This window comes from Drosophila serrata, unplaced genomic scaffold (assembly GCF_035046125.1).
Source record: "Drosophila serrata isolate PLE 108 unplaced genomic scaffold, ASM3504612v1 contig_382, whole genome shotgun sequence".
Taxonomy (NCBI): Eukaryota; Metazoa; Arthropoda; class Insecta; order Diptera; family Drosophilidae; genus Drosophila; species Drosophila serrata.
The window spans coordinates 67107-94984 of NW_028257280.1; the positions used below are offsets into that span (position 1 = coordinate 67107).

At 32.4% G+C, this 27878-nt stretch overlaps 1 protein-coding gene, 1 long non-coding RNA gene and 1 pseudogene across 2 annotated transcripts; 2 read left to right on the plus strand and 1 right to left on the minus strand.

The window, feature by feature from the left end:
* Positions 1-6844: 6844 nt before the first annotated feature.
* On the plus strand, positions 6845-7645 carry LOC147642526 (uncharacterized; annotated as a pseudogene).
* Positions 7646-8661: 1016 nt separating this feature from the next.
* Positions 8662-10252, plus strand: LOC147642527 (uncharacterized). Its single transcript, XR_015273239.1, has 2 exons — positions 8662-9400; positions 9479-10252. It is a non-coding gene; the product is annotated as an uncharacterized LOC147642527 (long non-coding RNA).
* Positions 10253-24359: 14107 nt separating this feature from the next.
* LOC110186515 (solute carrier family 23 member 2) lies at positions 24360-27848 on the minus strand. Its single transcript, XM_020955712.2, has 4 exons — positions 27577-27848; positions 25956-26575; positions 25060-25576; positions 24360-25004 (listed from the first exon to the last, which is right to left on the minus strand). Exons 1-4 carry the CDS (start codon positions 27601-27603, stop codon positions 24453-24455), a joined length of 1716 nt encoding a protein of 571 aa, XP_020811371.2. The 5' UTR covers positions 27604-27848; the 3' UTR covers positions 24360-24452.
* Positions 27849-27878: the final 30 nt, after the last annotated feature.

The window sequence follows — 27878 nt, forward strand, 5'->3', positions numbered from 1 at the left end:
CGTCTGTCTGTCTGTCCGTCTGTCCGTTTCTACGCAAACTAGTCTCTCAGTTTTGAAGCTATCTAAATGAAACTTTGCAGTTAGTCTTCTATATACTCTCACTCGTATATATGTCGGAACGGGCCGGATCGGACGACTATATCATATAGCTGTCATAGGAATGATCGGAAAAGTTTTACAAAAAAAATTATAAAATTTTTAGTTTTCAACAGAATTTGTTCAAATTTGAGATATAGCCATTTCATATTATTCTACAATTTTGTGTAAAATTTTATGAAAATCTGACTAATATATCATATAGCTGCCATAGGAACGATCGAGAAATTTGAGAGGAATGAGAATGGCGGTGGCTGTTGTCGGAAGACTGACAATCGCGGTGGCGATAACATTTTTAGTTTTCAACAGAATTTAATCAAATTTAAAATATAGCCATTTTATATTATTCTAAAATTTTGTGTAAAATTTTATGAAAATCGGATTACTATATCATATAGCTCCCATAGGAACGATCGAGAAATTAATACAATTAAATTTATAACTTTTTTAGTTTTCAGCTGATTTTCATCAAATTTGAGGTATAGCCATTTTATATAAGTCTTAAATTTTGTGGCAAATTTCATAAAAATCGGACGACTATATCATATAGGTGCCATACAAACGATCGTTTGATGTAGAGGAAAAATGCAAATCTGTGAATGTAAAACTGCAAATATAATATGTATATGTGAATGAAATGAAAGCAGGTATTACTTCATTGTTTTTTAACACAAATATATATAATTTATATTGTATGGATTCCTATTCATAGAAGTTATATCTGCAAGGGTATATAAACTTCGGCGTGCCGAAGTTAGCTTCCTTTCTTGTTACATTTTGATTTGTAGTAAAAATATAAATAATATCGCTTAAAAAATGGTATTGCACCTTCAGTCGGAAGCTTAAAACTATGTGAAGGAGTCATTTCCGACCCTATAAATCCTATATATTTTTGATCAGCAGCAACAGGCGAATATTTTTGGCTATCTCCGGGCAAAGAAATTTTTCTTCAGAAATTTAACATTTTTTTTTTTAAATGGAAAGGGGTTACATCATTAAAATTTCCAAAAATCGGCCAAAAATTCACATTTTAATTTGAGTATGCACTTTTATCAACCCGCTCAACATATAGATAAATCCGCTTTCTGAATTGAAATTAATGAATTTTTGGATAAGTTATAAAATTTTTACATTTTGATTTGTAGTAAAATTTTCCTATAAAAATATAAATAATATCGATTAAAAAATGGTATTGCACATCCAGTCGGAAGCTTAAAACTAAGTAAAGGAGTCATTTCCGACCCTATAAATCCTATATATTTTTGATCAGCAGCAACAGGCGAATATTTCTGGCTATCTCCGGGCAAAGAAATTTTTTTTTCAGAAATTTAACATTTTTTTTTAAATGGAAAGGGGTTACATCATTAAAATTTCCAAAAATCGGCCAAAAATTCACATTTTAAATTGAGTATGCACTTTCATCAACCTGCTCAACATATAAATTAATCCGCTTTCTGAATTGAAATTAATGCATTTTTGGATAAGTAATGAAATTTTTACATTTTGATTTGTAGTAAAAATATAATTAATATCCCTTAAAAAATGGTATTGCACCTTCAGTCGGAAGCTTAAAACTATGTGAAGGAGTCATTTCCGACCCTATAAATCATATATATTCTTGATCAGCAGCAACAGGCGAATATTTCTGGCTGCACTTTTATCAACCTGCTATATGTTAATATAAACTAATCCGCTTTCTGAATTGAAATTAATGCATTTTTGGATAAAAAATGGTATTGCACCTTCAGTCGGAAGCTTAAAACTAAGTGAAGGAGTCATTTCCGATCCTATAAATCATATATATTCTTGATCAGCAGCAACAGGCGAATATTTCTGGCTATCTCCGGGCAAAGAAATTTTTTTTCAGAAATTTAACATATTTTTTTTAAATGGAAAGGGGTTACATCATTAAAATGTATAAAAATCGACAAAAAATTCACATATTAAATTGAGTATGCAGTTTTATTAAGCTGCCAAAAATGAACATAAAACCGCTTTCCGAATTGAAATTAATGCATTTTTGGATAAGTTATGAAATTTTTACACTTTGATTTGTTGTAATATATTCATATAAAAATATAAATAATATCGCTTAAAAATGGTATTGCACCTTCAGTCGGAAGCTTAAAACTAAGTGAAGGAGTCATTTCCGACCCTATAAATCATATATATTCTTGATCAGCAGCAATAGGCGAATATTTCTGGCTGCACTTATATCAACCTGCTATATGTTGATATAAACTAATCCGCTTTCTGAATTGAAATTAATGCATTATTAGATAAAAAATGGTATTGCACCTTCAGTCGGAAGCTTAAAACTAAGTGAAGGAGTCATTTCCGACCCTATAAATCCTATATATTTTTGATCAGCAGCAACAGGCGAATATTTCTGGCTATCTCCGGGCAATGAAATGAGAAAAAATTAAATTGAGTATGCAGTTTTATTAAGCTGCCAAAAATGAACATAAAACCGCTTTCTGAATTGAAATTAATGCATTTTTGGATAAGTTATGAAATTTTTACATTTTGATTTGTGGTAAAATAATCATATAAAAATATAAATAATATCGATTAAAAAATGGTATTGCACCTTCAGTCGGAAGCTTAAAACTATGTGAAGGAGTCATTTCTGACCCTATAAATCATATATATTCTTGATCAGCAGCAACAGGCGAATCTTTCTGGCTATCTCCGGACAAAGAAATTTTTTGTCAGAAATTTAACATTATTTTTTTTTAAATGGAAAGGGGTTACATCATTAACATTTCCAAAAATCGGCCAAAAATTCACATTTTAAATTGAGTATGCACTTTTATCAACCTGCTCAACATATAAATTAATCCGCTTTCTGAATTGAAATTAATCCATTTTTGGATAAGTAATGAAATTTTTACATTTTGATTTGTAGTAAAAATATAATTAATATCCCTTAAAAAATTGTATTGCACCTTCAGTCGGAAGCTTAAAACTATGTGAAAGAGTCATTTCCGAACCTATAAATCATATATATTCTTGATCAGCAGCAACAGGCGAATATTTCTGGCTATCTTCGGGCAAATAATTTTTTTTTCTGAAATTTAACATTTTTTTAAAAAATGGAAAGGGGTTACATCATTAAAATTTATAAAAATCGGCCAAAATTCACATATTAAATTGAGTATGCAGTTTTATTAAGCTGCTAAAAATGAACATAAAACAGCTTTCTGAATTGAAATTAATGCATTTTTGGATAAGTTATGAAATTTTTACATTTTGATTTGTAGTACAATTTTGCTATAAAAATATATATAATATTGATTAAAAAATGGTATTGCATCTTCAGTCGGCAGCTTAAAACTATGTTAAGATGTCATTTCCGACTCTATAAACAATAGGAAGATTTATTAATCTGCTAAAAATGAACATAAAACCGCTTTCTGAATTGAAATTAATGCATTTTTGGATAAGTTATGAAATTTTTAAATTTTGATTTGTGTTAAAATTCTCCTATAAAAATATATAATATCGATTAAAAAATGGTATTGCACCTTCAGTCGGAAGCTTAAAACTAAGTGAAGGAGTCATTTCCGACCCTATAAATTCTATATATTTTTGATCAGCAGCAACAGGCGAATATTTCTGGCTATCTCCGGGCAAAGAAATTTTTTTTCAGAAATTTAACGTTTTTTTTTAAATGGAAAGGGGTTACATCATTAAAATATCCAAAAATCGGCTAAAAATTCACATATTAAATTGAGTATGCAGTTTTATTAAGCTGCTAAAAATGAACATAAAACAGCTTTCCGAATTGAAATTAATGCATTTTTGGATAAGTTATGAAATTTTAACAATTTGATTTGTGGTAAAATATTCATATAAAAATATAAATAATATCGCTTAAAAATGGTATTGCACCTTTAGTCGGAAGCTTAAAACTAAGTGAAGGAGTCATTTCCGACCCTATAAATCATATATATTCTTGATCAGCAGCAACAGGCGAATATTTCTGACTATCTCCGGGCACTGAAATTTTTTTTCAGAAATTTAACATATTTTTTTTTAAACGGAAAAATCGACCAAAAATTCACATATTAAATTGAGTATGCAGTTTTATTAAGCTGCCAAAAATGAACATAAAACCGCTTTCTGAATTGAAATTAATGCATTTTTGGATAAGTAATGAAATTTTTACATTTTGATTTGTGGTAAAATATTCATATAAAAATATAAATAATATCGCTTAAAAATGGTATTGCACCTTTAGTCGGAAGCTTAAAACTAAGTGAAGGAGTCATTTCCGAACCTATAAATCATATATATTCTTGATCAGCAGCAACAGGCGAATATTTCTGGCTATCTTCGGGCAAAGAATTTTTTTTTCAGAAATTTAACATTTTTTTAAAAAATGGAAATCATTAAAATTTATAAAAATCGGCCAAAATTCACATATTAAATTGAGTATGCAGTTTTATTAAGCTGCTAAAAATGAACATAAAACAGCTTTCTGAATTGAAATTAATGCATTTTTGGATAAGTTATGAAATTTTTACATTTTGATTTGTAGTAAAATTTTGCTATAAAAATATATATAATATTGATTAAAAAATGGTATTGCATCTTCAGTCGGCAGCTTAAAACTATGTTAAGATGTCATTTCCGACTCTATAAACAATAGGAAGATTTATTAATCTGCTAAAAATGAACATAAAACCGCTTTCTGAATTGAAATTAATGCATTTTTGGATAAGTTATGAAATTTTTACATTTTGATTTGTATTAAAATTTTCCTATAAAAATATATAATATCGATTAAAAAATGGTATTGCACCTTCAGTCGGAAGCTTAAAACTAAGTGAAGGAGTCATTTCCGACCCTATAAATCCTATATATTTTTGATCAGCAGCAACAGGCGAATATTTCTGGCTATCTCCGGGCAAAGAAATTTTTTTTCAGAAATTTAACGTTTTTTTTTAAATGGAAAGGGGTTACATCATTAAAATATCCAAAAATCGGCTAAAAATTCACATATTAAATTGAGTATGCAGTTTTATTAAGCTGCTAAAAATGAACATAAAACAGCTTTCCGAATTGAAATTAATGCATTTTTGGATAAGTTATGAAATTTTAACAATTTGATTTGTGGTAAAATATTCATATATAAAATTCTCGTGTAACAAATATCGTGCCCTTACTCCTCCGAAACGGTATTGCACCGATTTAGATCGAAATTTTTTGTGCTTATCCGGAAACTAAGAGAATAGGCCAACATCTATTTTTCGATCCCCATAAATCGTATAGGGGTAGTCCGACCTTAGCGTCCAGGCGACCCTACTGCTGCACTATCTCCAGGCAGCCAGCTGAATCAAAGCATTTCTTTTCAGAAATTCAAAACATATTGAAAGAAGAAACTTGAAAAGTTCTGAACCGTTTATGCCCAAATTTTTAGAGAACATGCGTTGAGGTTCCAGCTCGGTTATTGACTACTTTTGATGTTGATAGCTTATCTGCGGCTGCGAATGATATCTATTTTTTTAGCGTTTCCCCGTGCCCCTACTACTGCGCCCTCTAAAAGCAAATAAAAGCATTTCCTGTCAAAAATTAAAAACATATTGAAAGAAGAAATTGAGATATAAATTTTATTTTTTGTAAATATTCAGTAAGAAACGAAGTCATACCACTAAAAAAGTCGAGATTGGGTCGTTGTATTCGCAATACAGAAGCAAAAAGACGTAAGATTAAGAATATGACTGACGAAGAACGGGCCTCCTTCCGAGAGACTGAGCGTCTGAGAGCAATGCATGGGAACGCGTTAATATTGCTCGCAGGGGATTTCAGACAAACGTTGCCTGTGATTTCCCGATCGACACCAGCTGACGAGATAAATGCTTGCCTGAAATATTATATATTGTGGAAACATGTACGTACATTACAGTTGAAGACGAATATGCGTGTCTAGTTACGAACAAAGACTCAGCCGACGTATTCTCACGAAATCTACTGGACATTGGGAACGGAAAGCTGCCAGTCAATGAGACGTCGAGAAAAATAGTATTGCCCGGGAATTTCTGTAATTTAGTTACATCGAAGGAAGAATTTATCCAAAAAGTGTTCCCCAATATCCGAATAAATTATAGGAACCACGATTGGCTCAGTGGACGAGCGATTCTCGCTGCCAAGAACAAAGATGTCTACCAGCTCAATCATGAAATCCAAAAAAGCATAGAAACTGATGAAATTACATATAAGTCGATAGATACCGTTGTGGAAGCAGAGGAAGCAGTTAATTACCCTACCGAATTTTTAAACTCACTTGATTTGCCTGGAATGCCACCACACATATTGAAATTAAAAATAGGTGTGCCGATAATCATGCTCCGGAATATAAATCAGCCGAAACTCTGCAACGGTACGCGACTCGCAGTCAAGAAATTGATGAACAACATAGTAGAAGCAACGATCATAAGTGGTCCTTTCAAAGGTGAAGATGTCCTATTCCTAGGATTCCTATGATCCCGACAGATACACCGTTGCAGTTCAAGAGATTGCAGTTTCCCATTCGTTTGGCGTTTGCAATGACCATAAATAAAGCTTCAAGGTCAATCTCTGGAGTTGTGTGGTCTGGATTTGATGAAGATTGTTTTTCACACGGACAATTATATTTGCGTGTTCACGAGTCGGAAAACCAAAAAGTCTTTATATTTACGCGGAGAATGGAGAAACAAAGAATATTGTATTACAATATTATATTGTGTTACGAGTTACGATATCTATGAGTGCATCCTTCTACTTTGTGGCTACGTGCGCGAGAACTTTCTTTACTTTGGTGATCCTTTGTGATAGTGACATTCCAAGTAATGTGCTCTTTTTTGTGATAGTGACACTTTACTGCTAAATAAGTGGGAAATTTTCTCAATTACAATTTACGATGCCGAGGAGAAGACGACCTAACGTAGGTCGTCGTAGTCAATCAAATGTGCGAAGAGCTACCTCACGTGCTAACCGCACTGATGACCAGAGACAGAGAGATCAAGAAAATATTCGTATTGCTATGTCAGAATTGCGTTTTTAGTGAGTGACAATGTAGGAGATAGGCTTAGAATGCAACGAGTTCTGCACATCAAACACAACAACAGCAAGCTAGACATAATGAAATTGAGCGAATCCGCAGACTCATTGCTCCTGTGATTCTTGAACGAGCTGCATTCCACTATGATCCGGCAATTAATTATTGTGCCGACAAATCAGTAACAATTGGGGAAATGAAAACAATTTGTAAATATTGTAAGGCGTTAAAATACCCTGGTGAATCTACTGGATTATGTTGTGCTGAAGGCAAAGTAAAATTGCCACAATTGGTCCCACCACCAGATCCTTTACGCTCTTTAGTTTCTGGCATTATGGCCGCCCAGACTTATTTGTTACTTTCACATGTAACCCAAAATGGTCCGAAATCAAGAAGGAATTACTACATAGCCAAACACCAGTTGATAGACATGACATAACCGCCAGAGTTTTTAAACAAAAATTAAAATCTCTCACGATGAGGCAGTACGAAGTCTGCCGGGTCAGCTAGTATTCATATAAAAATATAAATAATATCGCTTAAAAATGGTATTGCACCTTTAGTCGGAAGCTTAAAACTAAGTGAAGGAGTCATTTCCGACCCTATAAATCATATATATTCTTGATCAGCAGCAACAGGCGAATATTTCTGACTATCTCCGGGCACTGAAATTTTTTTTCAGAAATTTAACATATTTTTTTTTAAATGGAAAAATCGACCAAAAATTCACATATTAAATTGAGTATGCAGTTTTATTAAGCTGCCAAAAATGAACATAAAACCGCTTTCTGAATTGAAATTAATGCATTTTTGGATAAGTAATGAAATTTTTACATTTTGATTTGTAGTAAAAATATAATTAATATCGCTTAAAAAATGGTATTGCACCTTCAGTCGGAAGCTTAAAACTATGTGAAGGAGTCATTTCCGACCCTATAAATCCTATATATTTTTGATCAGCAGCAACAGGCGAATATTTCTGGCTATCTCCGGGCAAAGATATTTTTTTTTCAGAAATTTAACATTTTTTTTTAAATGGAAAGGGGTTACATCATTAAAATTTCCAAAAATCGGCCAAAAATTCACATTTTAAATTGAGTATGCACTTTTATCAACCTGCTCAACATATAAATTAATCAGCTTTCTGAATTGAAATTAATGCATTTTTGGATAAGTTATGAAATTTTTACATTTTGATTTCTAGTAAAATTTTCCTATAAAAATATATATAATATTGATTAAAAAATGGTATTGCACCTTCAGTCGGAAGCTTAAAACTATGTGAAGGAGTCATTTCCGACCCTATAAATCCTATATATTTTTGATCAGCAGCAACAGGCGAATATTTCTGGCTATCTCCGGGCAATGAAATGAGAAAAAATTAAATTGAGTATGCAGTTTTATTAAGCTGCCAAAAATGAACATAAAACCGCTTTCTGAATTGAAATTAATGCATTTTTGGATAAGTTATGAAATTTTTACATTTTGATTTGTGGTAAAATCTAATATATAAAATTCTCGTGTCACAGTTTTCGTGCCCTTACTCCTCCGAAACGGCTTGACCGATTTTGATGAAATTTTTTGTGCTTATCCGGTATCTATGAGAATAGGCCATCTATTTTTCATCCCCCTAAATGTTAGGGGTAGTCCACCCTTAGCGTTTCCAAGTGACCCTACTGCTGCGCCATCTACAGGCAGCCAGCTGAATCAAAGCATTTCCTGTCAAACATTCAAAACATATTGAAAGAAGAAACTTGAAAAGTTCTGAACCGTTTATGCCCAAATTTTTAGAGAACATGCGTTGAGGTTCCAGCTCGGTTATTGACTACTTTTGATGTTGATAGCTTATCTGCGGCTGCGAATATATCTATTTTTTTAGCGTTTCCCCGTGCCCCTACTACTGCGCCCTCTACAAGCAAATCAAAGCATTTCCTGTCAAACATTAAAAACATATTGAAAGAAGAAATTGGAGATACAAATTTTATTTTTTGTTCAGGTTCAGTAAGAAACGAAGTCATGCCACCAAAAAAGTCGAGATTGGGTCGTTGTATTCGCAATACAGAAGCAAAAAGACGTAAGATTACGAATATGACTGACGAAGAACGGGCCTCCTTCCGAGAGACTGAGCGTCTGAGAGCAATGCATGGGAACGCGTTAATATTGCTCGCAGGGGATTTCAGACAAACGTTGCCTGTGATTTCCCGATCGACACCAGCTGACGAGATAAATGCTTGCCTGAAATATTCTATATTGTGGAAACATGTACGTACATTACAGTTGAAGACGAATATGCGTGTCCAGTTACAGAACAATGACTCAGCCGACGTATTCTCACGACAGCTACTGGACATTGGGAACGGAAAGCTGCCAGTCAATGAGACGTCGAGAAAAATAGTATTGCCCGGGAATTTCTGTAATTTAGTTACATCGAAGGAAGAACTTATCCAAAAAGTGTTCCCCAATATCCGAATAAATTATAGGAACCACGATTGGCTCAGTGGACGAGCGATTCTCGCTGCCAAGAACAAAGATGTCTACCAGCTCAATCATGTAATCCAAAAAAGCATAGAAACTGACGAAATTACATATAAGTCGATAGATACCGTTGTGGAAGCAGAGGAAGCAGTTAATTACCCTACCGAATTTCTAAACTCACTTGATCTGCCTGGAATGCCACCACACATATTGAAATTAAAAATAGGTGTGCCGATTATCATGCTCCGGAATATAAATCAGCCGAAACTCTGCAACGGTACGCGACTCGCAGTCAAGAAATTGATGAACAACATAGTAGAAGCAACGATCATAAGTGGTCCTTTCAAAGGTGAAGATGTCCTCATTCCTAGGATTCCTATGATCCCGACAGATACACCGTTGCAGTTCAAGAGATTGCAGTTTCCCATTCGTTTGGCGTTTGCAATGACCATAAATAAAGCTCAAGGTCAATCTCTGGAGTTGTGTGGTCTGGATTTGGATGAAGATTGTTTTTCACACGGACAATTATATGTTGCGTGTTCACGAGTCGGAAAACCAAAAAGTCTTTATATTTACGCGGAGAATGGAGAAACAAAGAATATTGTATTACGATATTATATTGTGTTACGAGTTACGATATCTATGAGTGCATCCTTCTCTTTGTGGCTACGTGCGCGAGAACTTTCTTTACTTTGGTGATCCTTTGTGATAGTGACATTCCAAGTAATGTGCTCTTTTTTGTGATAGTGACACTTTACTGCTAAATAAGTGGGAAATTTTCTCAATTACAATTTACGATGCCGAGGAGAAGACGACCTAACGTAGGTCGTCGTAGTCAATCAAATGTGCGAAGAGCTACCTCACGTGCTAACCGCACTGATGACCAGAGACAGAGAGATCAAGAAAATAGTCGTATTGCTATGTCAGAATTGCGTTCTTTAGTGAGTGACAATGTAGGAGATAGGCTTAGAATGCAACGAGTTCGTGCACATCAAACACAACAACAGCAAGCTAGACATAATGAAATTGAGCGAATCCGCAGACGCAGTGCTCCTGTGATTCTTGAACGAGCTGCATTCCACTATGATCCGGCAATTGATTATTGTGCCGACAAATCAGTAACAATTGGGGAAATGAAAACAATTTGTAAATATTGTAAGGCGTTAAAATACCCTGGTGAATCTACTGGATTATGTTGTGCTGAAGGCAAAGTAAAATTGCCACAATTGGTCCCACCACCAGATCCTTTACGCTCTTTAGTTTCTGGCATTATGGCCGCCCAGACTTATTTGTTACTTTCACATGTAACCCAAAATGGTCCGAAATCAAGAAGGAATTACTACATAGCCAAACACCAGTTGATAGACATGACATAACCGCCAGAGTTTTTAAACAAAAATTAAAATCTCTCACGATGAGGCAGTACGAAGTCTGCCGGGTCAGCTAGTAATCATATAAAAATATAAATATTATCGATTAAAAAATGGTATTGCACCTTCAGTCGGAAGCTTAAAACTATGTGAAGGAGTCATTTCCGACCCTATAAATCATATAAATTCTTGATCAGCATCAACAGGCGAATCTTTCTGGCTATCTCCGGACAAAGAAATTTTTTCATTAAAATTTCCAAAAATCGGCCAAAAATTCACATTTTAAATTGAGTATGCTTTTTTATCAACCTGCTTAACATATAAATTAATCCGCTTTCTGAATTGAAATTAATTCATTTTTGGATAAGTAACGAAATTTTTACATTTTGATTTGTAGTAAAAATATAATTAATATCGCTAAAAAAAAAGGGTATTGCACCTTCAGTCGGAAGCTTAAAACTATATGAAGGAGTCATTTCCGACCCTATAAATCCTATATATTCTTGATCAGCAGCAACAGGCGAATATTTCTGGCTGCACTTTTATCAACCTGCTATATGTTGATATAAACTAATCCGCTTTCTGAATTGAAATTAATGCATTTTTGGACAAGTAATGAAATTTTTACATTTTGATTTGTAGTAAAATTTTCCTATAAAAATATAATTAATATCGCTTAAAAAATAGTATTGCACCTTCAGTCGGAAGCTTAAAACTATGTGAAGGAGTCATTTCCGACCCTATAAATCATATATATTCTTGATTAGCATCAACAGGCGAATATTTCTGGCTATCTTCGGGCAAAGAAATTTTTTTTCAGAAATTTAAAATTTTTTTAAAAAATGGAAAGGGGTTACATCATTAAAATTTATAAAAATCGGCCAAAATTCACATATTAAATTGAGTATGCAGTTTTATTAAGCTGCTAAAAATGAACATAAAACAGCTTTCTGAATTGAAATTAATGCATTTTTGGATAAGTTATGAAATTTTTACATTTTGATTTGTGGTAAAATAATCATATAAAAATATAAATAATATCGATTAAAAAATGGTATTGCACCTTCAGTCGGAAGCTTAAAACTATGTGAAGGAGTCATTTCCGACCCTATAAATCATATATATTCTTGATCAGCAGCAACAGGCGAATATTTCTGGCTGCACTTTTATCAACCTGCTATATGTTGATATAAACTAATCCGCTTTCTGAATTGAAATTAATGCATTTTTGGATAAGTAATGAAATGAAATTTTTTTTCAGAAATTTAACATTTTTTAAAAAAATGGAAAGGGGTTACATCATTAAAATTTATAAAAATCGGCCAAAATTCACATATTAAATTGAGTATGCAGTTTTATTAAGCTGCTAAAAATGAACATAAAACAGCTTTCTGAATTGAAATTAATGCATTTTTGGATAAGTTATGAAATTTTTACATTTTGATTTGTGGTAAAATAATCATATAAAAATATAAATATTATCGATTAAAAAATGGTATTGCACCTTCAGTCGGAAGCTTAAAACTATGTGAAGGAGTCATTTCCGACCCTATAAATCATATATATTCTTGATCAGCAGCAACAGGCGAATATTTCTGGCTGCACTTTTATCAACCTGCTATATGTTGACATAAACTAATCCGCTTTCTGAATTGAAATTAATGCATTTTTGGATAAGTAATGAAATTTTTACATTTTGATTTGTAGTAAAATTTTCCTATAAAAATATAATTAATATCGCTTAAAAAATAGTATTGCACCTTCAGTCGGAAGCTTAAAACTATGTGAAGGAGTCATTTCCGACCCTATAATTCATATATATTCTTGATCAGCAGCAACAGGCGAATATTTCTGGCTGCACTTTTATCAACCTGCTATATGTTGATATAAACTAATCCGCTTTCTAAATTGAAATTAATGCATTTTTGGATAAGTAATGAAATTTTTACATTTTGATTTGTAGTAAAATTTTCCTATAAAAATATAATTAATATCGCTTAAAAAATGGTATTGCACCTTCAGTCGGAAGCTTAAAACTATGTGAAGGAGTCATTTCCGACCCTATAAATCATATATATTCTTGATCAGCATCAACAGGCGAATCTTTCTGGCTATCTCCGGGCAATGAAATTTTTTTTCAGAAATTTAACTTTTTTTTTTTAAATGGAAAGAAGTTACATCATTAAAATTTATAAAAATCGGCCAAAATTCACATATTAAATTGAGTATGCAGTTTTATTAAGCTGCTAAAAATGAACATAAAACAGCTTTCTGAATTGAAATTAATGCATTTTTGGATAAGTTATGAAATTTTTACATTTTGATTTGTGGTAAAATAATCATATAAAAATATAAATAATATCGATTAAAAAATGGTATTGCACCTTCAGTCGGAAGCTTAAAACTATGTGAAGGAGTCATTTCCGACCCTATAAATCATATATATTCTTGATCAGCAGCAACAGGCGAATCTTTCTGGCTATCTCCGGGCAAAGAATTTTTTTTTCAGAAATTTAACATTTTTTTTTAAATGGAAAGGGGTTACATCATTAAAATTTATAAAAATCGGCCAAAAATTCACATATTTAAATTGAGTATGCAGTTTTATCAAGCTGCTCAAAATGAACATAAAACCGCTTTCCGAATTGAAATTAATGCATTTTTGGATAAGTTATGAAATTTTTACATTTTGATTTGTGGTAAAATAATCATATAAAAATATAAATATTATCGATTAAAAAATGGTATTGCACCTTCAGTCGGAAGCTTAAAACTATGTGAAGGAGTCATTTCCGACCCTATAAATCATATATATTCTTGATCAGCATCAACAGGCGAATCTTTCTGGCTATCTCCGGACAAAGAAATTTTTTTTCAGAAATTTAACATTTTTTTTTTAAATGGAAAGGGGTTACATCATTAAAATTTCCAAAAATCGGCCAAAAATTCACATTTTAAATTGAGTATGCTTTTTTATCAACCTGCTCAACTTATAAATTAATCCGCTTTCTGAATTTAAATTAATTCATTTTTGGATAAGTAACGAAATTTTTACATTTTGATTTGTAGTAAAAATATAATTAATATCGCTTAAAAAATGGTATTGCACCTTCAGTCGGAAGCTTAAAACTATGTGAAGGAGTCATTTCCGACCCTATAAATCATATATATTCTTGATCAGCAGCAACAGGCGAATATTTCTGGCTGCACTTTTATCAACCTGCTATATGTTGATATAAACTAATCCGCTTTCTGAATTGAAATTAATGCATTTTTGGATAAGTAATGAAATTTTTACATTTTGATTTGTAGTAAAATTTTCCTATAAAAATATAATTAATATCGCTTAAAAAATGGTATTGCACCTTCAGTCGGAAGCTTAAAACTATGTGAAGGAGTCATTTCCGACCCTATAAATCGTATATATTCTTGATCAGCATCAACAGGCGAATCTTTCTGGCTATCTTCGGGCAAAGAATTTTTTTTTCAGAAATTTAACATTTTTTAAAAAAATGGAAAGGGGTTACATCATTAAAATTTATAAAAATCGGCCAAAATTCACATATTAAATTGAGTATGCAGTTTTATTAAGCTGCCAAAAATGAACATAAAACAGCTTTCTGAATTGAAATTAATGCATTTTTGGATAAGTTATGAAATTTTTACATTTTGATTTGTAGTAAAATTTTTCTATAAAAATATATATAATATTGATTAAAAAATGGTATTGCACCTTCAGTTGGAAGCTTAACACTATGTGAAGATGTCATTTCCGACTCTATAAACAATGTGAAGATTTATTAATCTGCTAAAAATGAACATAAAACCGCTTTCTGAATTGAAATTAATGCATTTTTGGATAAGTTATGAAATTTTTACATTTTGATTTGTAGGAAAATTTTCCCATAAAAATATAAATATTATCGATTAAAAAATGGTATTGCACCTTCAGTCGGAAGCTTAAAACTATGTGAAGGAGTCATTTCCGACCCTATAAATCATATATATTCTTGATCAGCATCAACAGGCGAATCTTTCTGGCTATCTCCGGACAAAGAAATTTTTTTTCAGAAATTTAACATTTTTTTTTTAAATGGAAAGGGGTTACATCATTAAAATTTCCAAAAATCGGCCAAAAATTCACATTTTAAATTGAGTATGCTTTTTTATCAACCTGCTCAACATATAAATTAATCCGCTTTCTGAATTGAAATTAATGCATTTTTGGATAAGTAATGAAATTTTTACATTTTGATTTGTAGTAAAAATATAATTAATATCGCTTAAAAAATGGTATTGCACCTTCAGTCGGAAGCTTAAAACTATGTGAAGGAGTCATTTCCGACCCTATAAATCATATATATTCTTGATCAGCAGCAACAGGCGAATATTTCTGGCTGCACTTTTATCAACCTGTTGATATAAACTAATCCGCTTTCTGAATTGAAATTAATGCATTTTTGGATAAGTAATGAAATTTTTACATTTTGATTTGTAGTAAAATTTTCCTATAAAAATATAATTAATATCGCTTAAAAAATGGTATTGCACCTTCAGTCGGAAGCTTAAAACTATGTGAAGGAGTCATTTCCGACCCTATAAATCGTATATATTCTGGATCAGCATCAACAGGCGAATCTTTCTGGCTATCTTCGGGAAAAGAATTTTTTTTTTCAGAAATTTAACATTTTTAAAAAAAATGGAAAGGGGTTACATCATTAAAATTTATAAAAATCTGCCAAAATTCACATATTAAATTGAGTATGCAGTTTTATTAAGCTGCTTAAAATGAACATAAAACAGCTTTCTGAATTGAAATTAATGCATTTTTGGATAAGTTATGAAATTTTTACATTTTGATTTGTATTAAAATTCTCCTATAAAAATATTTAATATCGATTAACAAGAAAGGTCGCTAATTTCGGCACGCCGAAGTTTGTATACCATTGAAGACCGAAATTCGATCCCTAGGATTTAATACAATATTAATTATATATATATGTTAAAAAAACAATAAAGTAATGCCTGCATTTTCCTCTATTTTTAACGATCGTTTGTATGGTAGCTATATGATAAAAGAGTCCGATTTTCATAACATTGTACACAAAATTCTAGATTAATATATAATGGCTAATTACCAAATTTGATGAAAATCTGTTAAAAACTGGAAACTGTTACAGAAGTTGCAAGTCATTGTTTATTAGTGTTCAAAGTTAGTAACTGAACATACATACTTACTGGTCATAGGCACTTACTGTTCAGAGTTACTTAAGGTTCATTGATACTTACTGATCAAAGTTACTTAATGTTCATTGATACTTACTAATCAGAGTTACTTACTGCTCATAGTTACTTATTATTTATAGTTAAATTAAATATCAGCTCGCTGCTCCTCTCTGCCTCTCCCCCTACCACTCTATGTTAATCGCTCTATGTTAATCCCTAGAGGCAACTGCTTCTCTCCCACGCACTCACACTCACTTTCTCTGCTCTTCTCTGCTCTGCTCGGGGACTATAAATAGAGGCGCTGAGGTCGCGCGCGCCTCAGTCTGTCCTAGGGGTACCTAGTGTTAACATCAATAGTGATAGTGCAAGTGATCAGCTTTCGACTTCAAAAATATGACGTGGCCAATGAAACACATCTGGATGACTAGGAAGAAGCTTACTTTGGATGAAGTCACCTAATCTTGGTCACTACACTGAATGGAAGTAAACAATGACGTGTCCTTTACTGCGGTAAGCTATTGGCGGTATCAGATCTAGGTCTAGACAATATATTCCTTACTGCTTTGGTCCCCTTTACACACTTAGAAACTTTCTGATATTTTTAGATACTTTAGATACTTACTTATTATAGTTACCTACTGGTCATAGATACTTACTGTTCAGAGTTACTTAATGTTCATTGATACTTACTGATCAGAGTTACTTACTGGTTAATTAATGTTAAAAAATACATACTGATCCTCTACATTTAACAATCGTTTCTCTTGCAGTTATATAGTATTCCGATTTTCATAAATATATGTTAAAAAAAGTAAAAGTTATCATTGTTTTTCTAATATTTTCCGAACGTTCCTATGGCAGCTATATGATATAGTCGTCCGATCTGGCCCGTTCCGACTAATATAAGAGTGAATACTAACAGCAAAGTTTATTTGAGATACCTTCAAAACTGAAAGAACAAGTTTGCGTAGAAACGAACAGACGGATGGACGGACAAGAAAACATATACTTTCACTGCGTTTCAAACTTCTGACTGAAATTATAATACACTGCAAGGGTATAAAAAATGGTAGTGCACCTTCAGTCGGAAGCTTAAAACTATGTGAAGAAGTCATTTTCGACCCTTTGAATCCATATATATTCTTGATCAGCATCAACAGGCGAATCTTTCTGGCTATCTTCGGGCAAAGAAATTTTTTTTCAGATATGTAAAATTTTTTTAAAAAATGGAAGGGGTTACATCATTAAAATGTATAAAAATCGGCCGAAATTCACATATTAAATTGAGTATGCAGTTTTATTAAGCTGCTAAAAATGAACATAAAACAGCTTTCTGAATTGAAATTAATGCATTTTTGGATAAGTTATGAAATTTTTACATTTTGATTTGTAGTAAAATTTTCCTATAAAAATATAAATAATATCGATTAAAAAATGGTATTGCACCTTCAGTCAGAAGCTTAAAACTATGTGAAGAAGTCATTTCCGACTCTATAAATCATATATATTCTTGAACAGCAGCAACAGGCGAATATTTCTGGCTGCACTTTTATCAAGCTGCTAAAAATTAACATAAACTAATCCGCTTTCTGAATTGAAATTAATGCATTTTTGGATAAGTTATGAAATTTTTACATTTTGATTTGTAGTAAAATTTTCCTATAAAAATATAATTAATATCGATTAAAAAATGGTATTGCACCTTCAGTCGGAAGCTTAAAACTATGTGAAGGATATCATTTCCGACCCTATAAACCATATATATTCTTGATCAGCAGCAACAGGCGAGTATATCTGGCTGCACTTTTATCAATCTGCTATATATTGATATAAACTAATCCGCTTTCTGAATTGAAATTAATGCATTTTTGGATAAGTTATGAAATTTTTACATTTTGATTTGTAGTAAAATTTTCCTATAAAAATATAATTAATATCGATTAAAAAATAGTATTGCACCTTCAGTCGGAAGCTTAAAACTATGTGAAGGAGTCATTTCCGACCCTATAAATCATATATATTCTTGATCAGCATCAACAGGCGAATCTTTCTGGCTATCTCCGGACAAAGAAATTTTTTTTCAGAAATTTAACATTTTTTTTTTTAAATGGAAAGGGGTTACATCATTAAAATTTCCAAAAATCGGCCAAAATTCACATATTAAATTGAGTATGCAGTTTTATTAAGCTGCTAAAAATGAACATAAAACAGCTTTCTGAATTGAAATTAATGCATTTTTGGATAAGTTATGAAATTTTTACATTTTGATTTGTATTAAAATTCTCCTATAAAAATATATAATATCGATTAAAAAATGGTAGTGCACCTTCAGTCGGAAGCTTAAAACTATATGTAGAAGTCATTTCCGACCCTCTAAATCATATATATTCTTGATCAGCATCAACAGGCGAATCTTTCTGGCTATCTTCGGGCAAAGAATTTTTTTTTTTCAGAAATTTAACATTTTTTTTTTTAAATGGAAAGGGGTTACATCATTAAAATTTATAAAAATCGGCCAAAATTCACATATTAAATTGAGTAGGCAGTTTTATTAAGCTTCTTAAAATGAACATAAAACAGCTTTCTGAATTGAAATTAATGCATTTTTGGATAAGTTATGAAATTTTTACATTTTGATTTGTAGTAAAATTTTGCTATAAAAATATATATAATATTGATTAAAAAATGGTATTGCACCTTCAGTCGGAAGCTTAAAACTATATGAAGATAGTCATTTTCGACTCTTTAAACCATATATATTCTTGATCAGCAGCAACATGTGAATATTTCTGGCTTTCTCCGGGCAATAGGAATTTTTTTTCAGAAATTTAACATATTTTTTTTTAAATTGAAAGGGGTTACATCATTAAAATTTATAAAACTCGACCAAAAATGCAGATTTATTAAGCTGCCAAAAATGAACATAAAACCGCTTTCTGAATTGAAATTAATGCATTTTTGGATAAGTTATGAAATTTTTACATTTTGATTTGTAGTAAAATTTTCATATAAAAATATAATAATATCGATTAAAAAATGGTATTGCACCTTCAGTCGGAAGCTTAAAACTATGTGAAGGTGTCATTTCCGACCCTATAAATCATATATATTCTTGATCAGCATCAACAGGCGAATCTTTCTGGCTATCTCCGGACAAAGAAATTTTTAAATCTATTAAAATTTCACAAAAAATCGGCCAAAAATTACATTTTAAATTGAGTAGGCAGTTTTATTAAGCTGCTAAAAATGAACATAAAACAGCTTTCTGAATTGAAATTAATGCATTTTTGGATAAGTTATGAAATTTTTACATTTTGATTTGTAGTAAAATTTTTCTATAAAAATATATATAATATCGATTAAAAAATGGTATTGCACCTTCAGTCGGAAGCTTAAAACTATATGAAGAAGTCATTTTCGACCCTTTGAATCATATAAATTCTTGATCAGCAGCAACATGCGAATATTTCTGGCTATCTCCGGGCAATGAAATTTTTTTTCAGAAATTTAACATATTTTTTTTTAAATGGAAAGGGGTTACATCATTAAAATTTATAAAAATCGGCCAAAATTCACATATTAAATTGAGTAGGCAGTTTTATTAAGCTGCTAAAAATGAACATAAAACAGCTTTCTGAATTGAAATTAATGCATTTTTGGATAAGTTATGAAATTTTTACATTTTGATTTGTAGTAAAATTTTTCATATAAAAATATATATAATATCGATTAAAAAATGGTATTGCACCTTCAGTCGGAAGCTTAAAACTATGTGAAGATATCATTTCCGACTCTATAAACCATATAAATTCTTGATCAGCATCAACAGGCGAATCTTTCTGGCTATCTCCGGACAAAGATAGTTTTATAAATCTATTAAAATTGCACATAAAATCGGCCAAAAATTAATCATTTTAAATTGAGTATGGCAGTTTTATTAAGCTGCTTAAAATGAACATAAAAAAGCTTTCTGAATTGAAATTAATGCATTTTTGGATAAGTAATGAAATTTTTACATTTTGATTTGTAGTCAAATTTTGCTATAAAAATATATATAATATTGATTAAAAAATGGTATTGCACCTTCAGTCGGAAGCTTAAAACTATATGAAGAACTCATTTTCGACCCTTTGAATCATATAAATTCTTGATCAGCAGCAACATGCGAATATTTCTGGCTATCTCCGGGCAATGAAATTTTTTTTCAGAAATTTAACATATTTTTTTTTAAATGGAAAGGGGTTACATCATTAAAATTTATAAAAATCGGCCAAAATTCACATATTAAATTGAGTATGCAGTTTTATTAAGCTGCCAAAAATGAACATAAAACCGCTTTCTGAATTGAAATTAATGCATTTTTGGATAAGTTATGAAATTTTTACATTTTGATTTGTAGTAAAATATTTCATATAAAAATATAAATATTATCGATTAAAAAATGGTATTGCACCTTCAGTCAGAAGCTTAAAACTATATGAAGATAGTCATTTCCGACCCTATAAATCATATAAATTCTTGATCAGCATCAACAGGCGAATCTTTCTGGCTATCTTCGGACAAAGAAATTTTTTCATTAAAATTTCTGAAAATCGGCCAAAAATTCACATTTTAAATTGAGTATGTTTTTTTATCAATCTGCTCAACAAATGAACATTAATCCGCTTTCTGAATTGAAATTAATGCATTTTTGGATAAGTTATGAAATTTTTACATTTTGATTTGTAGTAAAAATATAATTAATATCGCTAAAAAAAAAGGGTATTGCACCTTCAGTCGGAAGCTTAAAACTATATGAAGATGTCATTTCCGACTCTATAAATCATATATATTCTTGATCAGCAGAAACAGGTGAATATTTCTGACTGCAGTTTTATTAAGCTGCTAAATATTAACATAAACTAACCGCTTTCTGAATTGAAATTAATGCATTTTTGGATAAGTTATGAAATTTTTACATTTTGATTTGTATTAAAATTCTCCTATAAAAATATATAATATCGATTATAAAATGGTATTGCACCTTCAGTCGTAAGCTTAAAACTATGTGAAGGAGTCATTTTCGACCCTTTGAATCATATATATTCTTGAGCAGCATCAACAGGCGAATCTTTCTGGCTATCTTCGGGCAAAGAAATTTGTTTTCAGAAATTTAAAATTTTTTTAAAAATGGAAAGGGGTTACATCATTAAAATGTATAAAAATCGGCCAAAATTCACATATTAAATTGAATATGCAGTTTTATTAAGCTGCTAAAAATGAACATAAAACAGCTTTCTGAATTGAAATTAATGCATTTTTGGATAAGTTATGAAATTTTTACATTTTGATTTGTAGTAAAATTTTTCTATAAAAATATATATAATATCGATTAAAAAATGGTATTGCACCTTCAGTCAGAAGCTTAAAACTATATGAAGATATCATTTCCGACTCTATAAACCATAAATCTGCTAAAAATGAACATTAAAACTATGTGAAGATGTCATTTCCGACTCTATAAACCATAGGAAGTTTTATAAATCTGCTAAAAATGAACATTAAACCGCTTTCTGAATTGAAATTAATGCATTTTTGTATTAGTTATGAAATTTTTACAGTTTTATTAAGCTGCTAAAAATGAACATAAAACAGATTTCTGAATTGAAATTAATGCATTTTTGGATAAGTTATGAAATTTTTACATTTTGATTTGTATTAAAATTTTCCTATAAAAATATATAATATCGATTATAAAATGGTATTGCACCTTCAGTCGTAAGCTTAAAACTATGTGAAGAAGTCATTTCCGACCCTATAAATCATATATATTCTTGAGCAGCATCAACAGGCGAATCTTTCTGGCTATCTTCGGACAAAGAAATTTGTTTTCAGAAATTTAAAATTTTTTTTATAAATGGAAAGGGTTACATCATTAAAATGTATAAAAATCGGCCAAAAATTCACATTTTAAATTGAATATGCAGTTTTATTAAGCTGCTAAAAATGAACATAAAACAGCTTTCTGAATTGAAATTAATGCATTTTTGGATAAGTTATGAAATTTTTACATTTTGATTTGTAGTAAAATTTTTCTATAAAAATATATATAATATCGATTAAAAAATGGTATTGCACCTTCAGTCGGAAGCTTAAAACTATGTGAAGGAGTCATTTCCGACTCTATAAATCATATATATTCTAGTAGATCACGCAATCCTGGATTTTAAAACTAGGCATGAAATTAAATTTCTGTATTGCAAAATGCATTTTTATTAACTATGCAATTTTATATAAGCTGCTAAAAATGAACATAAAACAGATTTCTGAATTGAAATTAATACATTTTTGGATAAGTTATGAAATTTTTACATTTTGATTTGTAGTAAAATTTTTCTATAAAAATATATATAATATCGATTAAAAAATGGTATTGCACCTTCAGTCGGAAGCTTAAAACTATGTGAAGGAGTCATTTTCGACCCTTTGAATCATATATATTCTTGATCAGCATCAACAGGCGAATCTTTCTGGCTATCTTCGGGCAAAGAAATTTTTTTTCAGAAATTTAAAATTTTTTAAAAAATGGAAAGGGGTTACATCATTAAAATTTATAAAAATCGGCCAAAATTCACATATTAAATTGAATAGGCAGTTTTATTAAGCTGCTAAAAATGAACATAAAACAGCTTTCTGAATTGAAATTAATGCATTTTTGGATAAGTTATGAAATTTTTACATTTTGATTTGTAGTAAAATTATTATATAAAAATATATATAATATCGATTAAAAAATGGTATTGCACCTTCAGTCGGAAGCTTAAAACTATGTGAAGGAGTCATTTTCGACCCTTTGAATCATATATATTCTTGATCAGCATCAACAGGCGAATATTTCTGGCTATCTTCGGGCAAAGAAATTTTTTTTCAGAAATTTAACATATTTTTTTAAAAATGGAAAGGGGTTACATCATTAAAATTTATAAAAATCTGCCAAAATTCACATATTAAATTGAGTATGCAGTTTTATTAAGCTGCCAAAAATGAACATAAAACAGCTTTCTGAATTGAAATTAATGCATTTTTGGCTTAGTTATGAAATTTTTACATTTTGATTTGTAGTAAAATTTTCCTATAAAAATATAAATAATATCGATTAAAAAATGATATTGCACATTCAGCCAGAAGCGTAAATCTAAGTGAAGGAGTCATTTCCGACCCTATAAATCATATATATTCTTGATCAGTATGAACAGGCAAATCTTTCTGGCGACCTCCAGGCAAACATTTTTATGGAAATTTCCCATTTTTTGAAAAAATGGAAAGGGAGTTACATCACTAAAATTTATAAAAATCGACAAAAAATTCTATATTTTTATAAAAATTTGTTCTACAAATCAATTCTTCAAAAACTCATAACTGAGCCAAAAAAGGATTGATCTTAATTTGGAAAGCTGTCCAATGTTGGTTTTTATTAGGGAATTAAATCTGGAACTCAAATTAAAATTTAAAAAAATCCAAATTTTTGTCAATTTTTGACAATTTGAAGGATGGAACCCCTTACAAATTTTTGAAATATTAAATTATTTTTGGACATGGCTGAAAAGATTCGCCTGCTGATGCTGATCAAGAATATATATGATTTATGGGTCGTAAATGACTCCGTAACAGACATAAAAGCTTCTGACTAAAATTATAATACCATTATAATGACTTTTTTTCTACAAATCATTGCTTAAAAACGTATAACTGAGCCAAAAAATCATTAATCTTAATTCGGAAAAGCTGTTCTATTTTAGTTTTTCTGCATATTTAAATTAAAATTAAAAAAAAAAATCAACATTTTTGCCAATTTTTGACAATTTTAAAGATGTAAGCCTTATAAAATTTAGAGCATTTTTAAGAAATCAAATTTTATCGGACATGGCTAAAAAGATTCGTCTGTTGATGCTAATCAAGATTATATATTATTTATAGAGTCGCAAATGACTCTTTACGGACCTACAAGTTTCTGGCTAAAATTTAACACCATTATTTGGGTCGATATTTATCTGTATTTTTATAATAACATCCACATTAAAATTATCAAAACGGCATTTTTGCAAATTTTTGACAATTTTAACGATATACCCCCTTTCTTGAAGGCTCTGAAAAGCCAAATTAAATCCTTGTTTTTGCCTACAACAACATCTATTTAAAACAACAATTATATAATAGCTGTTATCTGTTATTTAAATTACAGAGTTAATTATCTTTGCTTTTGATTAGCTCTGCTTCTGGAGCTTATAGGTGGGCAAAAACGGAATGTGATAGGTCCAACGCCAGCTGCGAAGGGCATTCATACCACACGGGAAATCATAGTCGGTGGCCGTGCCGTCGTTAATATTGTCATCACCAAGGGGCATCTCGTTGGCCCATTCAATCAGACCCCTTTCCGACGCAGTTCCAGGTATCAGATTGTCCAGCAGGCATCCCAGAACTCCTCCCACCAGAATCGTTGTACCAAGCAAAACCGATAACGTTGAATCCACAGTCGTATTGCCGGTGTCGATTGATCCGGGATGCAATTGCATCCAGCGGCACAAAACCATGGGGAAGAATATGGAAAGCCCCAATATATAGAGATTTCTTGCTGAGCGCAAGTCAACATACTGCAGCGTAGACAAGCCGAACGCAATGATCATGCCAAACATCACGCAAAAAATCCCCCCCACAACGGAGTCAGGAATGAGTATGAAGATGGCTCCGAACTTTCCAATTACACCTTGGAGCACCATGATAAAGGCAGCCCACTGAATTACGCGACGCGATCCAATCTAAAAAGATTGATTAATGATAAAGGCACTAGTTCTACTTTTAACTTAAACTCACCTTGGTAACTCCAATTGCACCGACGTTCTCGCCGAAGGTATTGGTTCCATTCCCGGCGCCCCAGAGTCCGGCCAACACTGTTCCCAAACCCTCGGTGCCAATGCCCCGATTAATAGCATGCAGCGGCGGTGAGTGAGCACCGGACATCTGGGAGACGGTGGGATAATAGCTCAGCGACTCCACCGTGCACGCAAGTACACCCGCCAGCATTCCCAGCACGCCGGACAGCGTCACTGAAGGCAAACCGAACTGACCCGGATAGGGCACGTAGAACCACTTAGCACTGGTCAGCACATTCAGTCGCACATCGGTACGGGATGGATGACCCGGAGGAAAGACGTCCGTAGCGGTCAGGATGCCGCAGAGTCCCCACATGATCATTATTGTCAGTAAGACGGGAAAAAGACGGAACAACTGGAACTGGCGCACTTCCATTCCGTGACCCTTTCGATACGCCGGCACCGGTATGGAGACATTGGACATTATTTGCGAAAAGAGCGTCAGCATCCCAGTGGTTCTGCGTAGAAACAAAAATAGGTAATGCATTCAGTTTTCTGGCTTTTGAGTGCTCTTGCCACGAAATCTATAACTTTAACGTATGCTCCGTTGCCTTAAAAATGGGGGGGGTAATCGTAGAGTATTAATTTTAAATACCAGGGGATACAGAACAGGTTCGCAAGTAACCAACGAACCCTGCAAAACAGCTGGTAACGAAACTTTTGCACGGTGAATTTTAAAACGCGAGAGTTTATAATAATTGAAAATAGGATTTCCCGAGTTGACTTTTAAGTTTAAAACGTTTATCCCTTACTGAATTTGGTGTTGACTGTTCCGTTTTAATTTATAAATATGGAGGTTACGCTAAAAGACTGGTGTATAGGTGTATTTATACTTACCCCACCGCAATCCCCCAGTGCTTCGAGGCCGTCTCTGCTGCGTGCTCAAAGAGTGTAAGGCCCACCAAAGACACAGTGGGTACAATGGTTAATGGAGTGACGTACTTTAGGATCTTGCCCACCAGCCCCGTGTAGCCAAGGATGACCTGCACCACTGCGGACACTGCGATGGCACCGGATAGCTCGCGCATACGAACTTGCCACAGTTCCTCCCTATCGGCCTGATTCATGTCATCCATTTCGGCCTGCGACGGACACTTCCACTGCGGTAGGGACAAAATGGCAAGAGTCGGGACCAAAAAAGAAATAGTTCCACCCTGGACAATCGGTAAACGGACGCCCCAAGTGGCCTGGAAGTAGGTCACGATGCCGGTGACAAAGATCATGGTTGAAATGATAATGCCGCGATTCGCATCCTCATCGGACATGCACAACGCTGGTGTTAGTATGAAGGGTATTGAGACAATGGCTCCGATCATAGTCAGGTAATGCTGAAATGCCAAAAAGATGCTCAGGTACCACGGTGGATTGTCATTGATGGCGTATAGCAATTGCGGGTTTGGTTTCTCAGCGCCCAAAGGTGTAGTAGCAGTTTGGCCGTGGGACTTGGGTGCTTCACCCTGGAAATTAAATTCAATATGACTTAGAAACAACTGTTGAACACACAAAAAAAAAGGTACAAGTGCTTGACAAGAAGAGTATTATAATTATTTATTTAGAAGTCTAAAACGCAGTGGTAAGCATTCCATTTATATTAGCATTACAATTACAAATTATACAAACTTCGGAGTGCCGAAGGAAGAAATAAATATACATTTTTCAAATACACGGCCATATAAAACCAGCTCTACTGCAAACATTTCTGAAAAGTGAGTTTATAATTAATTAATGCAAATTTCTATTTGCTTATGTTAATGAGGAATAGTATTTGTTGGCAAGCATTAAGATATTCCGACTTTATATTGTGTAATTGCCGAGTGCGGGAAATTTTAATGTTTTATTTATGAGAATCGCCTTTTAATTTGCGCATTATTTTCCATAACTACATGGCTTAAAGCGACCAAAAGAGGGGAAGAGGGGACTCATCGACTTAAAACTGAGGTCGTCAAAAGTGATTAATTGAGCGAGAGTATGAGTGCACGAATCGCTGAAAGCGCCGGTACCTGGCTCTCAGCTTGTTAGTGTCAGCTATGTTAATTAGACCATAAATTAAAATAAGATTGGCTGGGAGAGTTAATCAATCAGGTAATAAATCAGGGCTGTGGTCGATTTCCGAATGGTTGAATGAAAGGTTGTGCCGCATAACTAACATATTATGACAAATTGACATTCTATATTGTGCAGTCTGGGAGAGTGGTTTAAAACATATTTCTGAATGAACTGTTAATTGCAGGGTGTTGTCTTCCCGGACTTGTTTCTTACCCTCCCGAAGAACTATGCAATGTCACTAGCAACTGAAAACAATTAAGCAAAATAGGCTATTGATCAGGGAAATGTCTCACAAAACGGAACTGATGAACATCTAAATAGGAACACATCGCTGCCAATCAGCATGGGCGGAAAGTCTCTTACATAACCCTCGCGCGAAAATTATAATGCTATGCAAGACCCAAACACTTACGCCGATTTCAACATTATTTAGCTCCATGATCCAGAAAGCGAGCTCGATAGAACCAATAAACTAATTCTAATCGCAAGCACGGAAGAATTCCGCTGTACGTCCGATCACGACAAGATTCCGCGACTCAATAGAAAGAACTTCTCTTGATCGAGAAAACAGTTATATCGGATGGCTAGATCTTCGAGAGCAGGGCCTTTAATTGAAGAGCAGTAAAACAGCCTGTAAGAGGGTGTCACCGACTGCAGTTGGTGAGATTTTCACAATGAATGGGGAAGGTGAAGCACTCTCAGTACTATAACTAC